Consider the following 18,587-nt stretch of genomic DNA (forward strand, 5'->3'; position numbering starts at 1 on the left):
TGTCCAACTTTGACCTCTGGCTGTTCAGCACAGTCTCCAAGGTTATCAGGTCAGGTAGCTGGTTTGACCTTTTCTTTGTCCAGGACATGGGACTGTAGAGGAGCCAAGACATAAAGGACAAATCCCTCTCAAATGACAAATGCAAAGGAACAAGCTACAGCCGTTCAGTTGGAAATTCTCTACCGCAGTGCTGTATTCATACAGGTCAGCACTTGAGGACGTAACTGTTTTTTCTCTCCAAAATGTTCAACACACGTCTTTCCACCTGCTTCAACATGCAAATTCCAGCACTGAGCAAATTCAACAAACAATTTGACCATTTTATGTGAACTCCCATCTTGTGCGATTTTGCTGCTTCAGCTCGACTAGCTCAAAGGTTCTGATCACGCGGAGGTCAATACGCTCCTTTTAACTGTAATATTTTTCTGAGATGCAGGCCTGTTTCATCTGTAAAGGGCTCTAGAGATAAGATGGTGTTGTAGTGAGAGTGTAACCCTACGGGAAAAGCTGTGTTTACTGTAAGTGGGGAAACAGTTAGGAATGACTCTTGGCTCTGATTGTGCCCTTACATAAACACAATGTGCACGCCAAAATGCACGGGAACTGTCGGTGCATCAGTATTCAGCAGCTAACACTTTGCATCTCTTCTCTACCTGTAAAGACGGCAGATATCTCAGCTTCAAATCTCTGTTTCAAGACAGTATTTCTCTTAAATTAAAAAATTCTCACTGGACCCTGGTATATGCAGACAGCCTTTTTCATTCTGCTCACAACTTTGATAAAATACAGTACATGTAAACAAGACTTTTGGAATACAAAGTATTATTTTGAGAGTTTTTCATTATATTGAAGATACTAAGTCATCATTTTGTGATACAAAGTCATTATTTTGAGAATGTCTCTCGGCTTACAGGATCTTTTTTTTTCCCTCAACACACAGGCGGAAATGGGCTTTCATATAAACCAGGCGGACAAATTAAAATTTTACTATTCACCCTGATTTCTGAGTGAGACATGAATGTCCCCATGAATGTAACGTGGCAATCCATCCAATAGTTGTCAAGACATCTAACTGAAGAAAAAAAGTATTTTGTCATGCTGACAAATCACCTGCGCATTATGCATTTCTCTATCAAATTTCAATCTATCCAATAGTTAGAGATATTTCAGCCTGAATCAAAGTGGTCAACAGACTGGCATCGTCATTCATACAGCCATGCCGCTGGTTTGGCTGAAACTCAACAGCGAGGCCTACGATCTCTCCAGAAACATTGTCACAGGTTACTCTGGATAATCCATGTGCCCTGCTGTCAACAGTTTTCACTCACACTACTTTATACCAAAGAAATATTCACAATAACAACTGTTGACAATCTACTTAACTTTGGGACCAATCACCAACGCTCCCCAACCCAGAGGTCAGGACCCTGCTTCTCAATATTATACTTATTTTTCTGACTTTTTCCATTCACAAGTAGGCAGTAGCTGTATTTTAAACAAGTAAAACAGTGACATAACACATTGTTACGGCTGTAGAAAACTGCTGTGAATATGTAAATACTTGTACAAATACAGAATCCAATTTTAAAAAGTACTGTTGCTGAATTAAACCAGAAAATTGCAAGACCTTTTTAAGCTCCAGTATTCAGATAAAGCTGCTGTATCAGAAGGTTAAGAGTGCTTATGAGAAAAAAAATACACGGGTGTAACATAGTGAAAACTCTTTTAATGCATTTTATGAAAGCATAAAGTGTAATTGTGGTGAAAACATAACTACAAGCTAGATTTTGCAGGCTTTTATACAACTACTACAATGTGATGATGAAAGGAGGCAGGCTGTCCCTCTAATGCCCACCAACCTCCATTCTGTGACCGCTACTTTACTGAACAGCAACAAAGCTTTCAGAGTGTGAAAGCAGCGGGATTCATAGGAGATTAAATGTTTTTCCACCTCTTGCAGATGTTCAAAATTAAGTAGGGTACTCAAAAGTATCATCAAGACTCTATTAAATGTTTAGTTATTAATACACTTCAGTGTCCGACAAAAAAGAAAAGAAAGAATCTTTCAATTGTGTATTCACAAAAGGATAAATAAATGGGCACATGGGTAGCAACAGGCAGGGGGCTGCAGAAATTAGCCAGTCTTTAAACAACCCTCAAAAGCTCCACACTTGTAAAAGCCTACGGGACAACAAAAGACATACAGGAGTGAATGAAATGAAGCTTCCTTGCCAATTACTGTGGCGAACGTGGCCGTGGTGGGGCTTTTTGTGCTTCACACAAGCAGTCTTTTCTCCCCTTGTCCCCGGCTATTGAGAGGGATACATTAGCCAGGCGGGGATGGATGGATGGAGTGGAGAGGAGCACAGCGCAGTCACACAGCTCACTTCACGCCTGGTGTTACAGACCTCTCTTATGACTTCACTCATAGTGCTCACACAGAATGTGATTTTTTTTTTTTTTTTTTTATAAAATGTCATTTTCTACCTGCTTTCTAAGATTTTGCCAAAAATCTGCACGTACCAAGCATCTGCTCACTTTCATCGTGTTTGGATAAATTGCTGTGATGACATTTGTGAATGGTTTAATTTCGCTTGTGCTTACATGAAATCTCCTTTTTTTCCCACTATTTACTAGAGCTATTAAACAAACCGGATATGTCTATTTTCTCACATTTCATCACAACCATTTCTGCTAACAACAGATATTTTACATTTACAAGCTGTTATGTGGCTGATACACTGAAAACGTGTTGTAGGTTTAAACACAAAAACCACTTGGTTATGATTAGGAAATTTTGTCTTAAAATAACCCAGTTTGGGGGGCACAATCCCAACAAGAAAAGCAGCGATGTCTCAGTATAAAACAGATTATCAGCCTAGCTGATTACTGGAGCTAATATTTGGCCTTTTGTCGTATATCTGTATTGGCATCTTAATTTAATGATTGCTGATAAAATTAATGAATTAAAAAGTGCAAAGAAAGTGTTGGCATGAAAGGAATTGTAAAAGCTAATTTTACTTATTCATTTTTATTTTAATTTTCACTTGACTTTATAAAAAAGGTTGATGGGAAATTGCTTGCTTTGATCAAACACACCATGCTTTGGCTAAAAATATTCAGTTTTGGGGGCATAACCCCAGCAGAAATGGGAGTAAAGTCTCAGTAAAAATAACCGCTTTTCATGCAACTATCCCAACATGAAATGTAGCAAATCGCCATAAAAAACAACCGCTTTTTGTCGAAAAATCCCTGCCGACAGGTCGCTACAAAACATCCACATTTGAAGCCTAAAAAGCCGCTGGAAAACAGTGACTGACGACAATGACTCTCTAAAACACAACTGGTTTTCCTGTTTGTTGATTTCAAACAGTGATCTGCAGCTCGGCAGGCATTTTGCGGAGTTGACACGCCATCCACCTTCTCCTCCATCTCCTGATGGCAAAGGCAGCTTATATGTTAGTTCACTTTAACATTTTCTTCTGGTGACTGGGCTGTTTTACCCGTTTTTACAGACCAATTTTTAAACTTAATATTTCTCCAGAAGCCTTTTTCCCAGTAAGTATATTTCCAATTTGTAGGTGGAAATCTAGTTTAAAACCTGCTGAAACTTTAATGAAAAGTGAACATTTTCAGAGACCATATATTATCTTGAACTTTTTTTTCTTGACGTTCTTCACGCAGAAATATTATCATTTAAAGGCCTTGCTTTAGACATCTTTTGGCATGCAAATGCTGGATGCAATGCTGATGTTATGCTTAATTGTATGGGTTTTTTCCTCCTACATGCCTCTGGACCACCCCAAAGAATGCTCGACTCTTTATTTTTATGGCAATCCCATCATGCTCTGCAGGGTCACAGCTATGTATGCGTAAATGTGCTGCCTGTGACAACTATCAGCAAGGTTAATGCTGCGGATAACCACATCCATCATTCAGTTTCATTAGCGCTGTCCTCTGACCTCCTCCACATAATGTTGTCAAATGTGTCAGGCGCCAGATTATTGGGAGGTATGATGATCAATAGATAAATAAGAGCGAGCTGTGCGCGACGCTGTTGGCGTGGCTGCAGAATAAACCTCCATCCAGCATTCTGCCGCCTGTCACAAATCTGAAAAACAAATGGACTAGCCCAAGGCAAGAGTCATCAATAATAATATAATGTGTGGACGATGATGAATTAGAGCCAGACTTCTCAGCGCGCTGCCGTTCTACGCACGGAAACGTCACTGGATGAATGCATTGATCTCTGCATTCACATTAGTTTGCTTAATCTGCATTTGAGTCGATGGGACAACGCACAGTTTCACTTCACTGGATTCAGAAAAGTTAATAATGTCCAATAATCAAAAGCTGTTTATGAGAGCATTTCTTTTTTTGTGTCATTGATTTGACCCTGTAATGCACTGATCACTCAGACAGAATGCACTTAGGAAATAACGAATGTATTTTATATTCAATAACATAGATTTGTCCCTGCTTAACCACAGGTTGGAGTTTAAACACACTTTTCCACACCCATAGTAAGGATAGCCATTAACTAATACTGACATTGCACATTCCCTTTCAGCGTTTTCATCGAACTCTAATTCTGGGAAGGGGCATATATCACCTGTGTCATTTCAGCCTGATGTTCACTCTATGTCTAAATTAAATGTCATTTTATTGCATTCACATTCTAATTTAATAAATATCTTCTTTAATTATTTATATTTTTGCTCATATCTGTGCATTTGTATGTAGTTTTGGGAAGCAATTAATAACTTGTATTTGAGAAATGTTTTATAAATAAAACTATTAGCTGAACCAGCATTTGGCACTGTACTTTAATGTGTGAAAGGCTTCACTGTTGGACATTACCGTTTTAATTCACCTTTAGTCATGTAGCAGAGAGTTTGTTTATGGGGCATAATCACAATACACTTTTGCATCACTATCAAATATTCAAAAAATATCAAATTGTCATGCCCCTCCCCTCAAATATATTGATTCCAACTATTTTTACATTCTTATGATGTGCATAAAATGAGGCATCAATTGACAATAATTTCCAGCACTAAAACTCAAAGGCATTAAATGAGCTTGACTGATGTTTCCAAATTCCAATCTGGGTTCAAAAGAAAGAAAATCACGGCTTGTTCCGGTTTTGGCTGGACCTGACGCAGAGGCTTAAAATAAAAGTAATGCTAGTGTGAACAGGGCCTACATCGAGCTCTTCCAGTCTTTCCAGCGCTCCCCTAAACATACAACATAGTATGCCAAAAAATAAAGTCATAGTATACCATGTCATAAAAAAAGTCATAGTTTTTAAAAAAAGCAATTACGGGTCATACTTTTTCCTGTACATCCCTCATTCATTACTGGCTCTCTAAAATGGCGCTCAGTTATTAAAACTTTGACAGTCCCTGATTTAGGGTCGACAACACATTCTCACTCCTAACTTGTTAAAAACCCAGACTTGGTCAGCGGCCCTATATGTCAAAATACAACGCCCTGGGTACCCTCCTGCGGCAGTTTAGGACGTTCAATGATGACGTGTCAATCCTGATGAAGAGGGTCACTGTCCAAGTGTGAGTATCTGAAATGTTAAGAGTGAGACTCGATTGGATCTAGAACTTTTGTTTCAAAATGATTTGATAGTTTAAGTTTTAAGTTTGATTTTTAGCTTTACTGGTTTGACGGTTAGCTTTTAAAAACTTTTTTTCTGGGGGGAATCCCCACCCCCAGACCCTGCTGGAGGACTGGGTCACAGAAAGTGTACATTGTGGCCCACACAATGTTATATAGGTTATGATGGCCCTGGTTTGTTTGTACTTTTATGTCCGTTGTTATTTTACTCCCATCATTTAAAAGATACATTACTGCCTCCATATTTGCTATAGTTCTCAGACAATACTGCAGTCAACCTACATAAACATTCATAGGTTCACACATAAACTATGTAATATTACACAACAACAGAGAAAGCGAATAGCAGAAAACAGCTCCGAGCTGCTTCAGTTTAACAGCAGTGTCACTTAAGACCCATGAGATCCCCACGGCCCACAACTGCTGCCACAATAGAGCTGGTGTACATGTTCCTGCGTACTGAAAACTGCCCTGAGATCACAGTGTCTTGACCTAAATGTCACAGAGTAAACCAGTATAGAAATAAATAATGACATAACAGAGACTGCTTTTTGCGTAACGATGGAGAGATGTAGGAAAAATACAAAAAAGACATAGATCGACAGTAGTTCAGACCCTTGTGCTAATATTCTTCCTATTATATAACCTATATATAACGGAGCAGCATATATCAGGACACAGTATGCACAAGTTTATCCATCACAGACACTTAATTGGCTGTTAATAGTTGGCTTGAAATGGTATTCTTCAGGGGATTTTGCCAATAACATCTAATAAAGCAGGCTGAAATGGATACAAGGAGTCAGTTAAATCTCGCCCGCAGTCACTCAGAGGCACACAGGGAACCTGAGCCTCAAAGATGTGGTGCATTAGTTCTGCTAAGCTAACCGTGAATGCTAATTGCAGGAAGGACAAACTGTAACCCTTGCCCTGTGGCCATGAACCCATTAAACAGCACAGAGGGTCTCATAGACATGGAGAGCGCACAAAGAGGCTGGCCTGAAAAGCCCTGCAATCTGATTTCAGTTTAAATGGGGATAACAAGTTTTACAATGTCCCCCCTGGGATCTGCCCCAAACGTTTTTTTCTTTTTTGGTTTTTTTGACAGCGTAAAGAGAACTGTCACTCCAAAGCTGACCGCAAATCATCCATACAATGCAACAGGTATTATGTTTTCAAGTGGAATATGTTATCCGCAGGAGTCGCCATCAGCTGTCACAGACCATGACAGGTGGCTCTCAATAGGATGTGGATCAGTTCAATTTAAAGTACTTGTGGTTTCACCCCTGGAGGACATTAACACACCAGTGGTGGTACAATATGACACCCTATACATGAGAAAAGGTGTTGTAGGAACCATCAAGCGTTATCACTGTTTTTTAGGTAACACTTTAAAACCTGAATAAATCAGTCAGGATAGCTCAAATATTTTACTTTTTTGGGACGGAGCTGTTTCCTTTTTTGGCCGAGCAAAAGTCCTAAACAAGAGTTCACTTTTCTGAGTATTTTCACCTTTAGTCTCTGCAGCTCTGGTGCCCCTGGCAATACATTTTCAAACATGACCCCGATGCACTGACTGCCCCCTCCGTCTTTTATACACACATTCATCAGTTTGTCAGGTGGCTGCACGTTTTTTCACTAAAGCATCAATTTTCACAATGTTTACTGGGTTAGGTTTTTGCCTAGCTTTCAGGCAAAGTACGGGTAATTTGGCTACTTAAAAGGTCTAAGAGTGCATCAAAGTTAAACGCATTCAGACAGTACAGTGCTGCAAGGATGGCATTTATCTGCAGGCCAACATGGAAGTTAGTATCACCCTGGTTCCCTCGACAAAAATTCTTTCTTTTTTTTAAGATTTTTTTTTTTTTTTTTACTTTTATTGCCTTTAATTGAGAGGACAGTGTGACAGGGGGAGCGAGAGAGGGGGAGACATGCAGCAAAGGGCCCCGGTCGAATTCAAACCCGTGGTCGGGTACATTTCCTGGGATAGTGAAGGCATGAATGGCCTCCTGCTCCTCTGACTGGCTTGTACTTGTTTCCTTCATTGATTGGATTGGTTAGGTTTAGACAATAAGAGTGAGATTGGTTAGGGTTAGGCTAATGGAATATAATAATAATAATAGTTTTGTATTTGGTTATAAGTATTGGACACACTGAAATTTGACCTGATAGTTGCAGTAGGTGGGAAGCTGAGGGATCACCAGGTGACTACAATTCATCCTAAGAGGGATATAAATGTTTTTTTATCAAATTTTATGGCAGTCCATTCAAAAGCTGCTTTTGTGAGGATTACAGTTGTAGAACGACCATCACTGCCATCCCTAGATAAAAAAACAAAGTATCTCCTGAAATAATTTCTGGTTCTTTTTGGTCCAAACCTGTCACCTAAATTCAGTATATTACTATACTACTATACTATACTTTTGTTCACATTCTCAAAGAGTTGTAAATTAAATCTGGATTAGTATTTTGGTAGGGCTGATTCTAAAACACCAACGCCACATATTTCCATTTCTTTACCAAATGATTAATCTGCAGCGCAAAGCCTCAGAGCCAAAATGGAACCTCAAACCTAAAATCTGTGGCCCTCCTGTCACACCCAGAGATGTTTGATTTACTATAGCCAAGCTCCCAGGTGAGCGTGGCCTTCACCGGTCAGCCCCACGCTGCCTGCCTGCCCGGCCTGTGAAGAGATGGATGGCTGCGAGTGTGAAACCCAGCAGTTGGTTACATGGCCTTGAGCTTTACCGCCTAATTAGGCTCTAATGTAACTACAATGCTCTGGAGGAGATGTTGTCTTGCCCACCAAAAGCTCTTTAAAAGCCTCCTCAGGGCAGGGGCAGCTCTGAGTGAGGTGCTGTTGCAGGCCACCACCACGTCCAAGTGAAAAGCTCGGGTTTCATTCCCCAGCTGGGATGTAGCTACTGGAAACAGGACGCCAAACCAACACCAGGATCTTCGTTTTGGCCCAATCTGATAACTGAACAGACTGTAGGTGGTTCAGACCACTTTCTAATAAATCATACATTTTAATGTCTCATTTTTATTTAACGGAAGTGTCAAAACAACAATTAAGAGAAGTATCCAAGTTACTGCCTCCCATCAAATAAAGCAACAACTGGTGGAGGGCGTTCACCGCTATAAACTGCAACCTGGCAACCCAAAATACGTCATGATCGATGGCTTATACTGACCTACATAACATTTATTAAGAATTTATAATCATGTGTTATTCAATTCAAACAACACAAAAAGTCAGGTTTTTATCAGAAAAGGGCCAATATATAATTCAGCTGAATTCATCGGCTGACATTGGTCCATAACAGATATACTGGTACTGGTTTGTGTGTTGTCTGATATGCACAATATGAAAACTTTGTTTTAAAAAGAACATAATACAGAAAAAAATGCTTAGATTAATTTAGATTGAGCCAATTCCCAATGATGTTTACTGTTTCAGTGCACTGATGTCATTTTTGACTATAAAAGTTAAAAATATCCTGCCTCCATAACATATCTTGGTCACAAGTATTTGATAACCATATCCGAGGAATAACTGCATTGCAAAATAGCATACATGTGTGTAAATACTAGCCTGTATATCAATATCGGTATAAGCCCCAAAAATCCAGTATCGGTCAGGTTCTACACAACACAGCCTTACAAAAAAGTGGCCATCAATGGAAATCAGTTCTTTAATACCATCTTCATGTAAGCATGGCTCAACATAGTTGGAAAAACGCAATAGAAAGACTTATTTTTGGTGTGTAAATATGGTTGTTAGAAAATGAAATAATGCTGCAGTATGCTTTTTAAAAACTTACTGAACAGTTGTAACAAAGGATGAAGAAACTGCATTATAGCGTGGTGCCAACATGCCTTGAAACAGAAGACGAACCATAACACAGAATGCTGTCAACATTTTCCTGATGCATCATGTGATTTCCCCACTTCTCCACAGCTCATGAAGGATGGTATCATTAGCGTGATATAATATTAGAAGCCGGTCCTGAGAGATAAGGTGTCTGGTTGAAGGTCATCTGTGCCCTCTTGAGTGAACATAAGAGCCTTTTGTGGTTGGGTTAAATGCACATGACAGGCTGTTGGAGCACAATCACCCATTTTAATTGTCATGTAACGGTTTCATGTAGAGCCAAACTGTCTGCAACACTTCAGCAGTTGGTAACCAGAGCTCGGCCACACAACCACAGATGCGGTTAACTGGGCCCTTGCTGAAGGAACAGAAAAAAAAGGATCTGTGGAGACAGGCTTGGTGGAAGATGCTGATAGATAATGCAGATTTATCTACTGCAATTTTAAGGTACTGAATAAAAAGGTACTTCGCTTGTAATTGTTGGCAAACTGGGTGTTGATGCAAAAACATACAAATTGCTTCAAGATACCTGACAAAATGGCTGCTAAATTACTTTTTTTCAGCTAAATGCAGATGAGAAAACCTTAACAGTTGCACACTCAAAGAACTCAATTTTCCAATTTAGCGGAAGCCAAAGATGACAGGAAACACGGTAATTCACTGTAGCTCAACAACAACCCCCTGGCCATTCTCCGCCTGCTTCGTAGGCAGTAATTACGTCCCAAAATGAATGCCATTTCATATTAAGCTGCAGTCATAATCCAACGTCAAAGATGGACTCATTATTGGCAATCATGGGAATTAGTTACATCATTTAACCAATCCGAACTAATCATTTCCAGGATACCGCAGAAGCAGATAGAGCCATTAGAAAAAATTGGAGCTCTTAAATAGAATAATTGACATCTATATCTTCTCTGCTGCTTTGGCTGAAGGGCTACAGAAATTGCATTAGTTGCGATTGAAAATCTGAACTGAGAGAAAAAAAAGACACCACTTAGACTTTTTCAGGGCATTGCTCAGTGTTCACTCTTCCTTTTCATATAATGCTGAATATAACATTAAAAAAGGTCTGCGTCGCATCCAACTCTGTCACCAGTGTAACAACTTGCAAAACTGCAGAGGATAAATTCAGAAATAATGATGAAATAAGTATTAGACATAGCACTGAAACACCTCTGCTATCGCCCTTTATCTTCTATAATAATAAACTATAATGTTCATGTTGAAGGAGCAGTATGTCAATTTAGGAGTAGGCGTATTTATTGACTTTTAGCAGGGAAGATTGCAGATTTCAACCAGCTTAAAGTTCTCCAGGTTAGATTTCCTTATCTGAGCTGATTTATCCAAATTCAAAGGCCCAGGTGATGAAACCAGTAGAAACAGTGAATAAAGCAGTTCCACATCAGAAATCAGTGTGTTTCTGATGCTGTTTGACTCATAGCAAGAGGAGCCGTTAGCCTAGCACCTGCCAATGTGTACTCACCTCATTTCTTGTCCAGGTGTTCAGGAGGATTTTACCAGAAGTTGAATCATCTGCAGAGGATTCCTGTTCTCTAACACAAATGGACCTGTGGATTTTAACCAGTAAAAACACTACATAAAGCATTTTCAAGCTACAAAACAGTGTTGTTTGGTATGTGGCAGAGAGGCTGCTAGCCTAGCACCTGCTAATTTGTGTCACCTTTTTCCTCCGTTGACTTATGTGTGCTCACCTTTTTCTGAACCAGACGTACAGGACGCTTTAAACCAGAGCCGAATAATCCACAGAGGTCTCCTCTTCTCTAAAACAAACGGACCAGGCGATATAAACCAGTAAACACTGTACAAAGCAGTTTCGTGTTACAAATAGGTGTTTTTCCGACGCTGTTTGACATGTTGCAGAACGGCCGTTAGCAAGCACCTGCTAATGTGTGCTAACCGTTTGTCTCTGATAAATCAAGACTTACATGTTCAGGAGGTTTTAAACAGGAGATGAATTAATCCCAGAGCTTTCTTGCTCTCCGATAGAAATGGACACAGTGATTTATACCGGTAAAACACAATGACTAAAGCTATTTCGCAAAAGGCAGCTGATGGCTACGGGCTGTTACCTATGAGGGCGCTAAAGAGTCAATCTCTATTCAAACATAATTTCAGTATCTCACCTGACATGTTCAAGGACTGTCGGAAATCCCAAATATCGATTTTTAGTTTGTGGTTTAGAAAATGTCAATTTGGCGATTTAAAAAAAAAAAAGCCTTTTTATTTAAAAGAAATATTAAGAAAACATGCCTTCCAAACCTGTTTTCTTAAAAATTATAGCTGTACACGCACACACACTTGTGTGTATATATATATGTGTGTGTCCGTATATATATACACGCACACACGTGTATACATATGTGTGTGTGTTTTTATATATATATGTACACTTTTAAAAAGAAAAGTTAAAAAAAAATTAAAAGAGGGAAAAAAATAGCGTTTCTTTTTTTTTTTTTTTTTAAATACCTTCCAAGGAATGCTGTCTTTTAAAATCTGCAATAAAATCAATTCAATATATATCCATTTAAAGTTGCATGCCCCTCCCCCAAGCCAAAAGTGCCTAAAAATTATTTGACATGTCTAATGGGCATACATGAAGGGAGAGATGGAATGCTGGGAGAAAATGTAGAAACCTATGTGATGAAAAAATAAAAACATAACCACAATACATCTTAAAGCTACATCACCAGCTACAAAAAATAAACTCACTGTAATGTTACATTAATGTAACTTTAATCTATTACACAAAACTTTCAGTGATTTTTTACTAGTTCCACATTAAAAGTCTGGAAAATGTGACTTTTTCAGGTTTTCATGACCGTGGGAACCCTTTATAATAGTAAGCATAACAATTTCTGCATATACCCCACTAAATCCTACACACTAAATTATCAAACCCTCTATCACTGTTTTCTCATATCTCAATAGATGAGTTACAAAACAATACCACTGCTGCAGTGAAGCCATAATCATGAATAGCACTCATATCAGCGGAGTGCTTCCAGCTTGATAAATCTAAATTTACCACCCAGGGTACTCAACTGATAATGCACCATTAAAAATAAGAGAAATCTGAAAAATGAGCACCATGATTATTTCGTTTTAGAGTTGACTCTTTTTTTTCCCCCTCAGATGCAGCCGGGTCATCCAGTTTAGTGGTTTTCTCCCAGTTTCCCCCAATAATAAAGCAGGATCTGGTTTAGGCCGCAGACCTCTGATGTCTATCAGCACAGGTCACTGTCTGGGGGCAAGTGGAGCCCTCGGCAAGATAAGTTGGATCATCACTTTCCCTCAACACATCATCAAGCGAACAGCCTCACATTCCTTAAATTTCTCAGGTTCTCTTTCTCAGGTAATACATGTGACAAAAACTTTACGAAGATGATCAGAATTTGAGATAAAAATGTTTTATTATCCTGTGTCAAACTCATTTCAGTGCTAAAAGACTGATCCAAGGACAGCTTCAGTATGAACATTAGAGTCAACAAAAATGACCATAAAATCAGCTCATGCTTGATGACTCCAAAGTGGACACACAAAATATGCCAAAGAGTTATATAAAATTAGTTTTAGTCAAGAAAAGTAGCATTTTTGTTGTCAGAACATACATGAAACAAAGACATATTTAACAAGAGCCACAGAAGAGAGGGAACATTTTAACAAACATTACAGACAACAAGGAAAAACTGTTTTTGAAATTTAAAAAAACGACAGCAGACAAAATGGTAATGGTACACTGGATGCCAGCAGATAACCCAAATGTGATAAAGGTTTCAGAGGGAACCATTCCAAGTCAGACTTAGGTTGACCTGTAAACCAAAAAAAGAGAAAAGATTCAGTCAACTCAGGAGCAATCACTGAAACTGATACATGGAGACAAGAGATATTCCAACATTAAATACTGTTTCCTTTTATTATTTCAGTCTGAAGCTTAGCACAGACCCCCTTTACACCTTGCATTGAAATAGGTTTTGGGTAATCGTACTACAATCGTATAGAGCTTGATCACATGACAGTACAGGTGTAGATGCATCCAAAACACAGTGAGGACGCATTATGATCCAATCAGACAAACCTCCTCCAGACAGGGACACATATGAAATGTGTGTTTATACTAAACTAAACCAACAATGTGTTAGCATTTGAGTGGCATTTCTTACCATATACTACACTCAAACGTTCAGATATTTTTAAAGGTATTATTAGAGTTTCTGGTCAAACACTGATTTTGTTTCACAAATGTGGCATCTATTACTGGACTTTTGTAGTGGATTTCATTACGCTGTACAGCAGGTTTCTATCTGTCTGCTCACTGAGTGTATGTTTACGACAGCATGGACACAAACTGCTGGGAGGATTTTAAAATTCTCATCTGTCTATCTTTCAACTGTCGGATATTGAAAAGTGGATGGACGGAGATACGGATCAGCATTATGCTGCAGCTGGACGTGCTCCTTGTAAATGCAGCTGCTCAGAGATTCAGCGAGTAGCAAACCGTCACACTGAGTGAGGCCACAAGAGGTGAGGGAGACTCACTTGGGTTTTGTCTCGGCATCTGTGACTTGGCGGATGAAGATGGCGTCCTCTGGGTGGCTGATGTCGCCCTTCTCGTGCATGTAGGAGGAGGCGATTGCGAGCATGGTGCCGTCGTTGTTGAAGGCCAGCGAGGCGATGCTGGTCGGGTACCTGTGGAACTGACACAGGCGCTTCTTGTTGAAAGGGTCCCAGATGTTCACGAAGCCGTCTGAGCCACCTGGAAGAAGGAGAGGCTCAAGGTCAACCTCAAAAGATTTAGGCCTTGTTACTGTTGAGATATGGATCTATAATAACTGTGTGTTACTCGTGTAACCTTGGCAACTCAGTGCTAAAGGTCACAGGAAAATCTACGAGCTTTATAAAAACAAGTTGCCCCATTTCAGAGGCAAACTAAATATAGAAAGAAAGAAACTGTCTTTTATCAAGTACCAACTAGCCGGTCGTACCTGTGGCGAAGGTGTTATGAATACTGTGAAATGAGATGGCATTGACGGGGTAAACATGCTCGATTCCCTCCTCCTTCAGCCTGTGGCATTTAAAGGCATACTTCTTCTTCTGCACCTCCTGGCTTGGGTCCAGGTACTCCACAGCTACACGTCCCTCAATTGAACTCAAGACGTAGCCCTGGAGCCAAGACGGAAAATATGAAGTTACCATCCTCCTTCTTTTGATTAACACAGGTCTATCTGTAAAATGATGTTGTCTTAGGACTACATTTTTTTCCTTAGGGGTAAGTTAAATATTTTTCAACCTGGACCCATTTTCTTCATCATGTTTTGTGTCTAAGTGACTAATGGAGACAAAATTCTATTTAACAGGCAGCAATGTAAACAACTGGAGCAATTCACATTGACAATTTACATCTACTATAAGTGTTTGTTTTTGCCATTGACACGCTCAGATTGTTACTCAAAGTGTCTGACAACTTATGGAAAGGATCCCTACAGAGATAGAACTTTTTGAAGTGCAAGATTCTTTTTGGTTTAACAAAAAAACGCCCCAAAATAACCATTGTTATATCTACCAGACTCCATTTAAATAAACTTTAATTTGTGTATAATGTATAAATATATATAATATGTATAAAAACAGTATATTTTTACATCTAACTGGGTGATATTAAAGTTTTATTTCCACCAAACCATAGTTGGTGATTGTTGGAACAGCAGACAGACAAACCAGGATGGCTTTTGTGAGTTGCATTTGGTTTCTGTTGACCTAGAATGAGCTGTGTTTTAGGATTACAAAATAACTTCAGGGTTGTGTCTGCTTAAACAAAAAAGACAAATCTTACTCTTGAAGAAAAAAGTCTAGCTCTGCATGAATGCTTTCCATACATTGTCAGACACTTATAATAATAATCTGAATCTGTCAGTTAGCAAAGACACGGCCTATTAGTGTCTAATTATTAATTGAATTATTAATTGAGGTGCACACATGCACCAAATTATTATATTGCAGCGTGTTTTGCAGCTGCATTGGACCAGTTTCAATAATCATTGTTACCTTAGTCACTTGGACACAAAAACATGGGAAAACAGGGTCTGTCCAGGTTCAAAAATACCAAACCTAACCTTTGACTGTTGTCTGTATCTTTCAGTAGAGCTGTGCACATTTTAATTGATAAAAAAGTCAATTCTAATTCAAAGTGTACCTGTTTGTTGGGGAAGGCTCTGATGCAGCGAGTCTGATACTTGAGACTGGACTCTCTTCTTTGCTGAACGTAGCCCATGTTCCTCAGATCCCACACCAGGACTCGTCTTCCAGCTGTGCCGACGATCAGCCTATCTCCAGCCACAGAGAGGGTGTACACCTTTTTACAGTGGCAAGAGAGGCAAGAGAGACAAGATGAGACGAGAGAGACAGAAATAGCAATGTCAAAAGTCTTACTTAACATCCACATAAAAGATTATTGAAGACAATGCAGCTTTAATGGCTACATCTTTGTGTTCTAATGGTAGGTGATCCAGAAAAAAGTATTTTTCTTCTAGATTATTCTTTCGAATTATAGTTCTACATGTTATGTTCTTCCCACAAACCCAAATTCTTTGGAAAAATGCATCAAATTGACAAGGCAGGAAGCTTTAAAAATGCCATGTCATTTTGACCTTAACACCATCTCATCTGAATTTTAAAAAAACATGCAGAGAAATGTGAAGGTAGTTTAGGTACCCCTGAAAAAAGTAACTCAGATAATCTTGCACAAATTGAATGCATTATTATAGTACAGTGTGCTTTTGCTCTACCTTTTCAGGCTGAGTAAAGGTGCCAGCATTGCAGGGCGTCCTTGGGTCCCACAGCCGAACCGATCTGTCCCAGCTCCCCGTCACCATAACATTGACCTCTGGGCAGTATTCAACGCAGCGAATGGGGGCATCATGTGTTCCAACTATTGTATCTGTTTCAGAATAATATTAAAGAGCAGCACACATAAGTACATCAAGCAAATTATTGCATAGTTGAAGATCTGCGACAGGTTTAGGTGACACTGAAAATGAAATGTATCAGTACTGCACAGGTTTGTGACATACCTTGGTCTGTGTTCAAATCGTGAGTTTTTAACTGTGCATCTAAACCTCCACTCCAAGAATGTGTTGGGTCCTGCAAGCAAAAGAGGAACGTTATCTGTGTGCACCAGACTTCTAGCTTTTGACACAGCAACAAGGAGCTTTAACAGACTGAAAAATTTTGTCACCTACATAAAAAGCACAGTCAAGAACTGGAGCTGTGTGCTGGTACTTCATCCGCATGGTGTTCCCCCCGACATCATAGAGACGGACAGTGCAGTCCCAGGAGGAAACCAGCAGAAACTGAGCTGTGCTGGGGCTGAACTTAACAGCAGAGATGCTGTCCTCCGGTCCCTGGTTTAGCTTGTACTCGTTTGAGCCTGTCATCTGCAAAGAGGAAACATATTGTAAAGTCTGTAACACTTTATGGGGACTTTACTGAGACCTGTTTGATGCACAAGTGACTCATTTGGCTAAAACAATAGTTCAGTACAAAGTAATACTCAAAAGTGGAAATTATATATTAGATTAGGTTGATAGTTGGCAAGTGCTATTACCTTTGTGGTAAATGTATTACATTTGTGGGACTATTACATAAAAAGCTGCAGATCCGTATTACATCTGTGATTTATTATGTTTGTGGGCTGTTATTACGTTACCGTGCACTCTAGATCAAAAGTACCAAGGGGTACAACTTCAAATATGACCAAAGAGGTTAATCAACACCTCTGACATGGCTGATACACAAAGCTATTTACATTATATGCGTCGGGAAAACAGAGCTTTCTTGCAGATACATTACACTGAATTCCTCGAAACAGAGTTATTGTGTTTTTTACCCGAAATGTTATACTAACTGAATCCAAAAAAGATCATGAAAAATCAAACCACTGTTGCCACCGACTAAACAAATAAGTGGCTATAAAGATCCGGATTCTTGACTGCTAAATGTAAGTGAACATTCAGTTGTTGATCTGAATAATGTTCGATAAACCCATACCATACGGATTTGCAATTATACAAGGTTTGCTTTGAGCTAAAGCAAAGCAGATGATTGATTGATAGTAACGTAACGTTAGATGGCTCCCTTCGTATTTCTATAACGAAAAATATATTTTCCAAACTCACGAAGCAGAACATCATGCGTGCTATGCCGTTTTGTCTGCCTGAACATGTTGGAATAATTAATTTACATTATCCGGAGAGTAAACTACTGACATACGATTGGATCAATGACTTTCCAGCTTGTTATTAGCCTAGCCTAGCTCTGTGACTACGGTTGTGGATTTAGCCAACTAGCCTCACCGAGTACTTAACGTGCTAACTAGCATACATGCTGAATAACATGATTTTCTGTACAAACAGTTCGTTGAATAATACGTTATTTGTTCGTTTTTGTTCACTTTGACAACACGAATTGTTCCGTTACATCCAGGAATTACACTGAGCCCATTCAATGTTACTGCTACCGGTATGTGCTAACGCTAACGTTAGCTTTAGGATATGGTGGGCTATAAACCCTGTTATGCGGTTGACTTTACTTACCGCCTCAGTTTGGTGTCGTTCAGACGCGACTTGTTCTTTTCTATATAGAGACCAGTAATTATTTCTTGATTTACAATAAAATATTTAACGTGGAAATGCTAAAGCGCAATGTGACTGCGTGAAGCTAACTCCTGTACAAGCAGCCGCGGATCCTCCGGTAGACGCTGATTGGTTGGTTCAAGTTCCCGCCTGCGATCTGATTGGTTGATTCAACCACAATGGATGTTTCCGTTGTCTCAGCACAGATCACGTGACACGTGACTGTTTTCTCTTTCTTTCTTTTTCTCTCTGGCAAATACAGTAAAATTAAATGTATTTTTCCTATTTTTTGTATATGAGTAGCCTTATGTGACTCTCAGTTTAAAATAAATACAATACAAATATCACCAATAGCACCATAGTTGGAAAATAATTACTTAGCTTATTCGGATTCTTGCAGCCTTCTACATAATAGGAAAACCTGAAAAAAGCAA

General features: G+C 39.2%; 1 protein-coding gene and 1 long non-coding RNA gene across 3 annotated transcripts; both read right to left on the bottom strand.

The window, feature by feature from the left end:
• Nucleotides 1–8,717: 8,717 nt before the first annotated feature.
• Nucleotides 8,718–11,635, bottom strand: LOC148186313 (uncharacterized). Its single transcript, XR_015775079.1, has 4 exons — nucleotides 11,452–11,635; nucleotides 11,218–11,286; nucleotides 10,989–11,073; nucleotides 8,718–9,860 (listed from the first exon to the last, which is right to left on the bottom strand). It is a non-coding gene; the product is annotated as an uncharacterized LOC148186313 (long non-coding RNA).
• A 1,282-nt stretch (nucleotides 11,636–12,917) lies between these two features.
• Nucleotides 12,918–18,315, bottom strand: bub3 (BUB3 mitotic checkpoint protein). 2 transcript variants are annotated; one of them, XM_042508019.2, is made up of 8 exons: nucleotides 18,115–18,315; nucleotides 16,762–16,956; nucleotides 16,594–16,663; nucleotides 16,309–16,460; nucleotides 15,717–15,875; nucleotides 14,509–14,686; nucleotides 14,063–14,279; nucleotides 12,918–13,335 (listed from the first exon to the last, which is right to left on the bottom strand). In XM_042508019.2, exons 2-8 carry the CDS (start codon nucleotides 16,954–16,956, stop codon nucleotides 13,326–13,328), a joined length of 981 nt encoding a protein of 326 aa, XP_042363953.1. In that variant the 5' UTR covers nucleotides 18,115–18,315; the 3' UTR covers nucleotides 12,918–13,325. The 2 variants fall into 2 exon arrangements, with proteins under 2 accessions (XP_042363953.1, XP_042363954.1); XM_042508020.2 differs by lacking the exon at nucleotides 12,918–13,335 and having other exon boundaries at nucleotides 14,059–14,279.
• Between the last annotated feature and the right edge of the window lie 272 nt (nucleotides 18,316–18,587).

This window comes from Plectropomus leopardus, chromosome 19, assembly GCF_026936395.1.
Source record: "Plectropomus leopardus strain MGB_pleo_1.0 chromosome 19, ASM2693639v1, whole genome shotgun sequence".
Lineage (NCBI taxonomy): Eukaryota > Metazoa > Chordata > Actinopteri > Perciformes > Serranidae > Plectropomus > Plectropomus leopardus.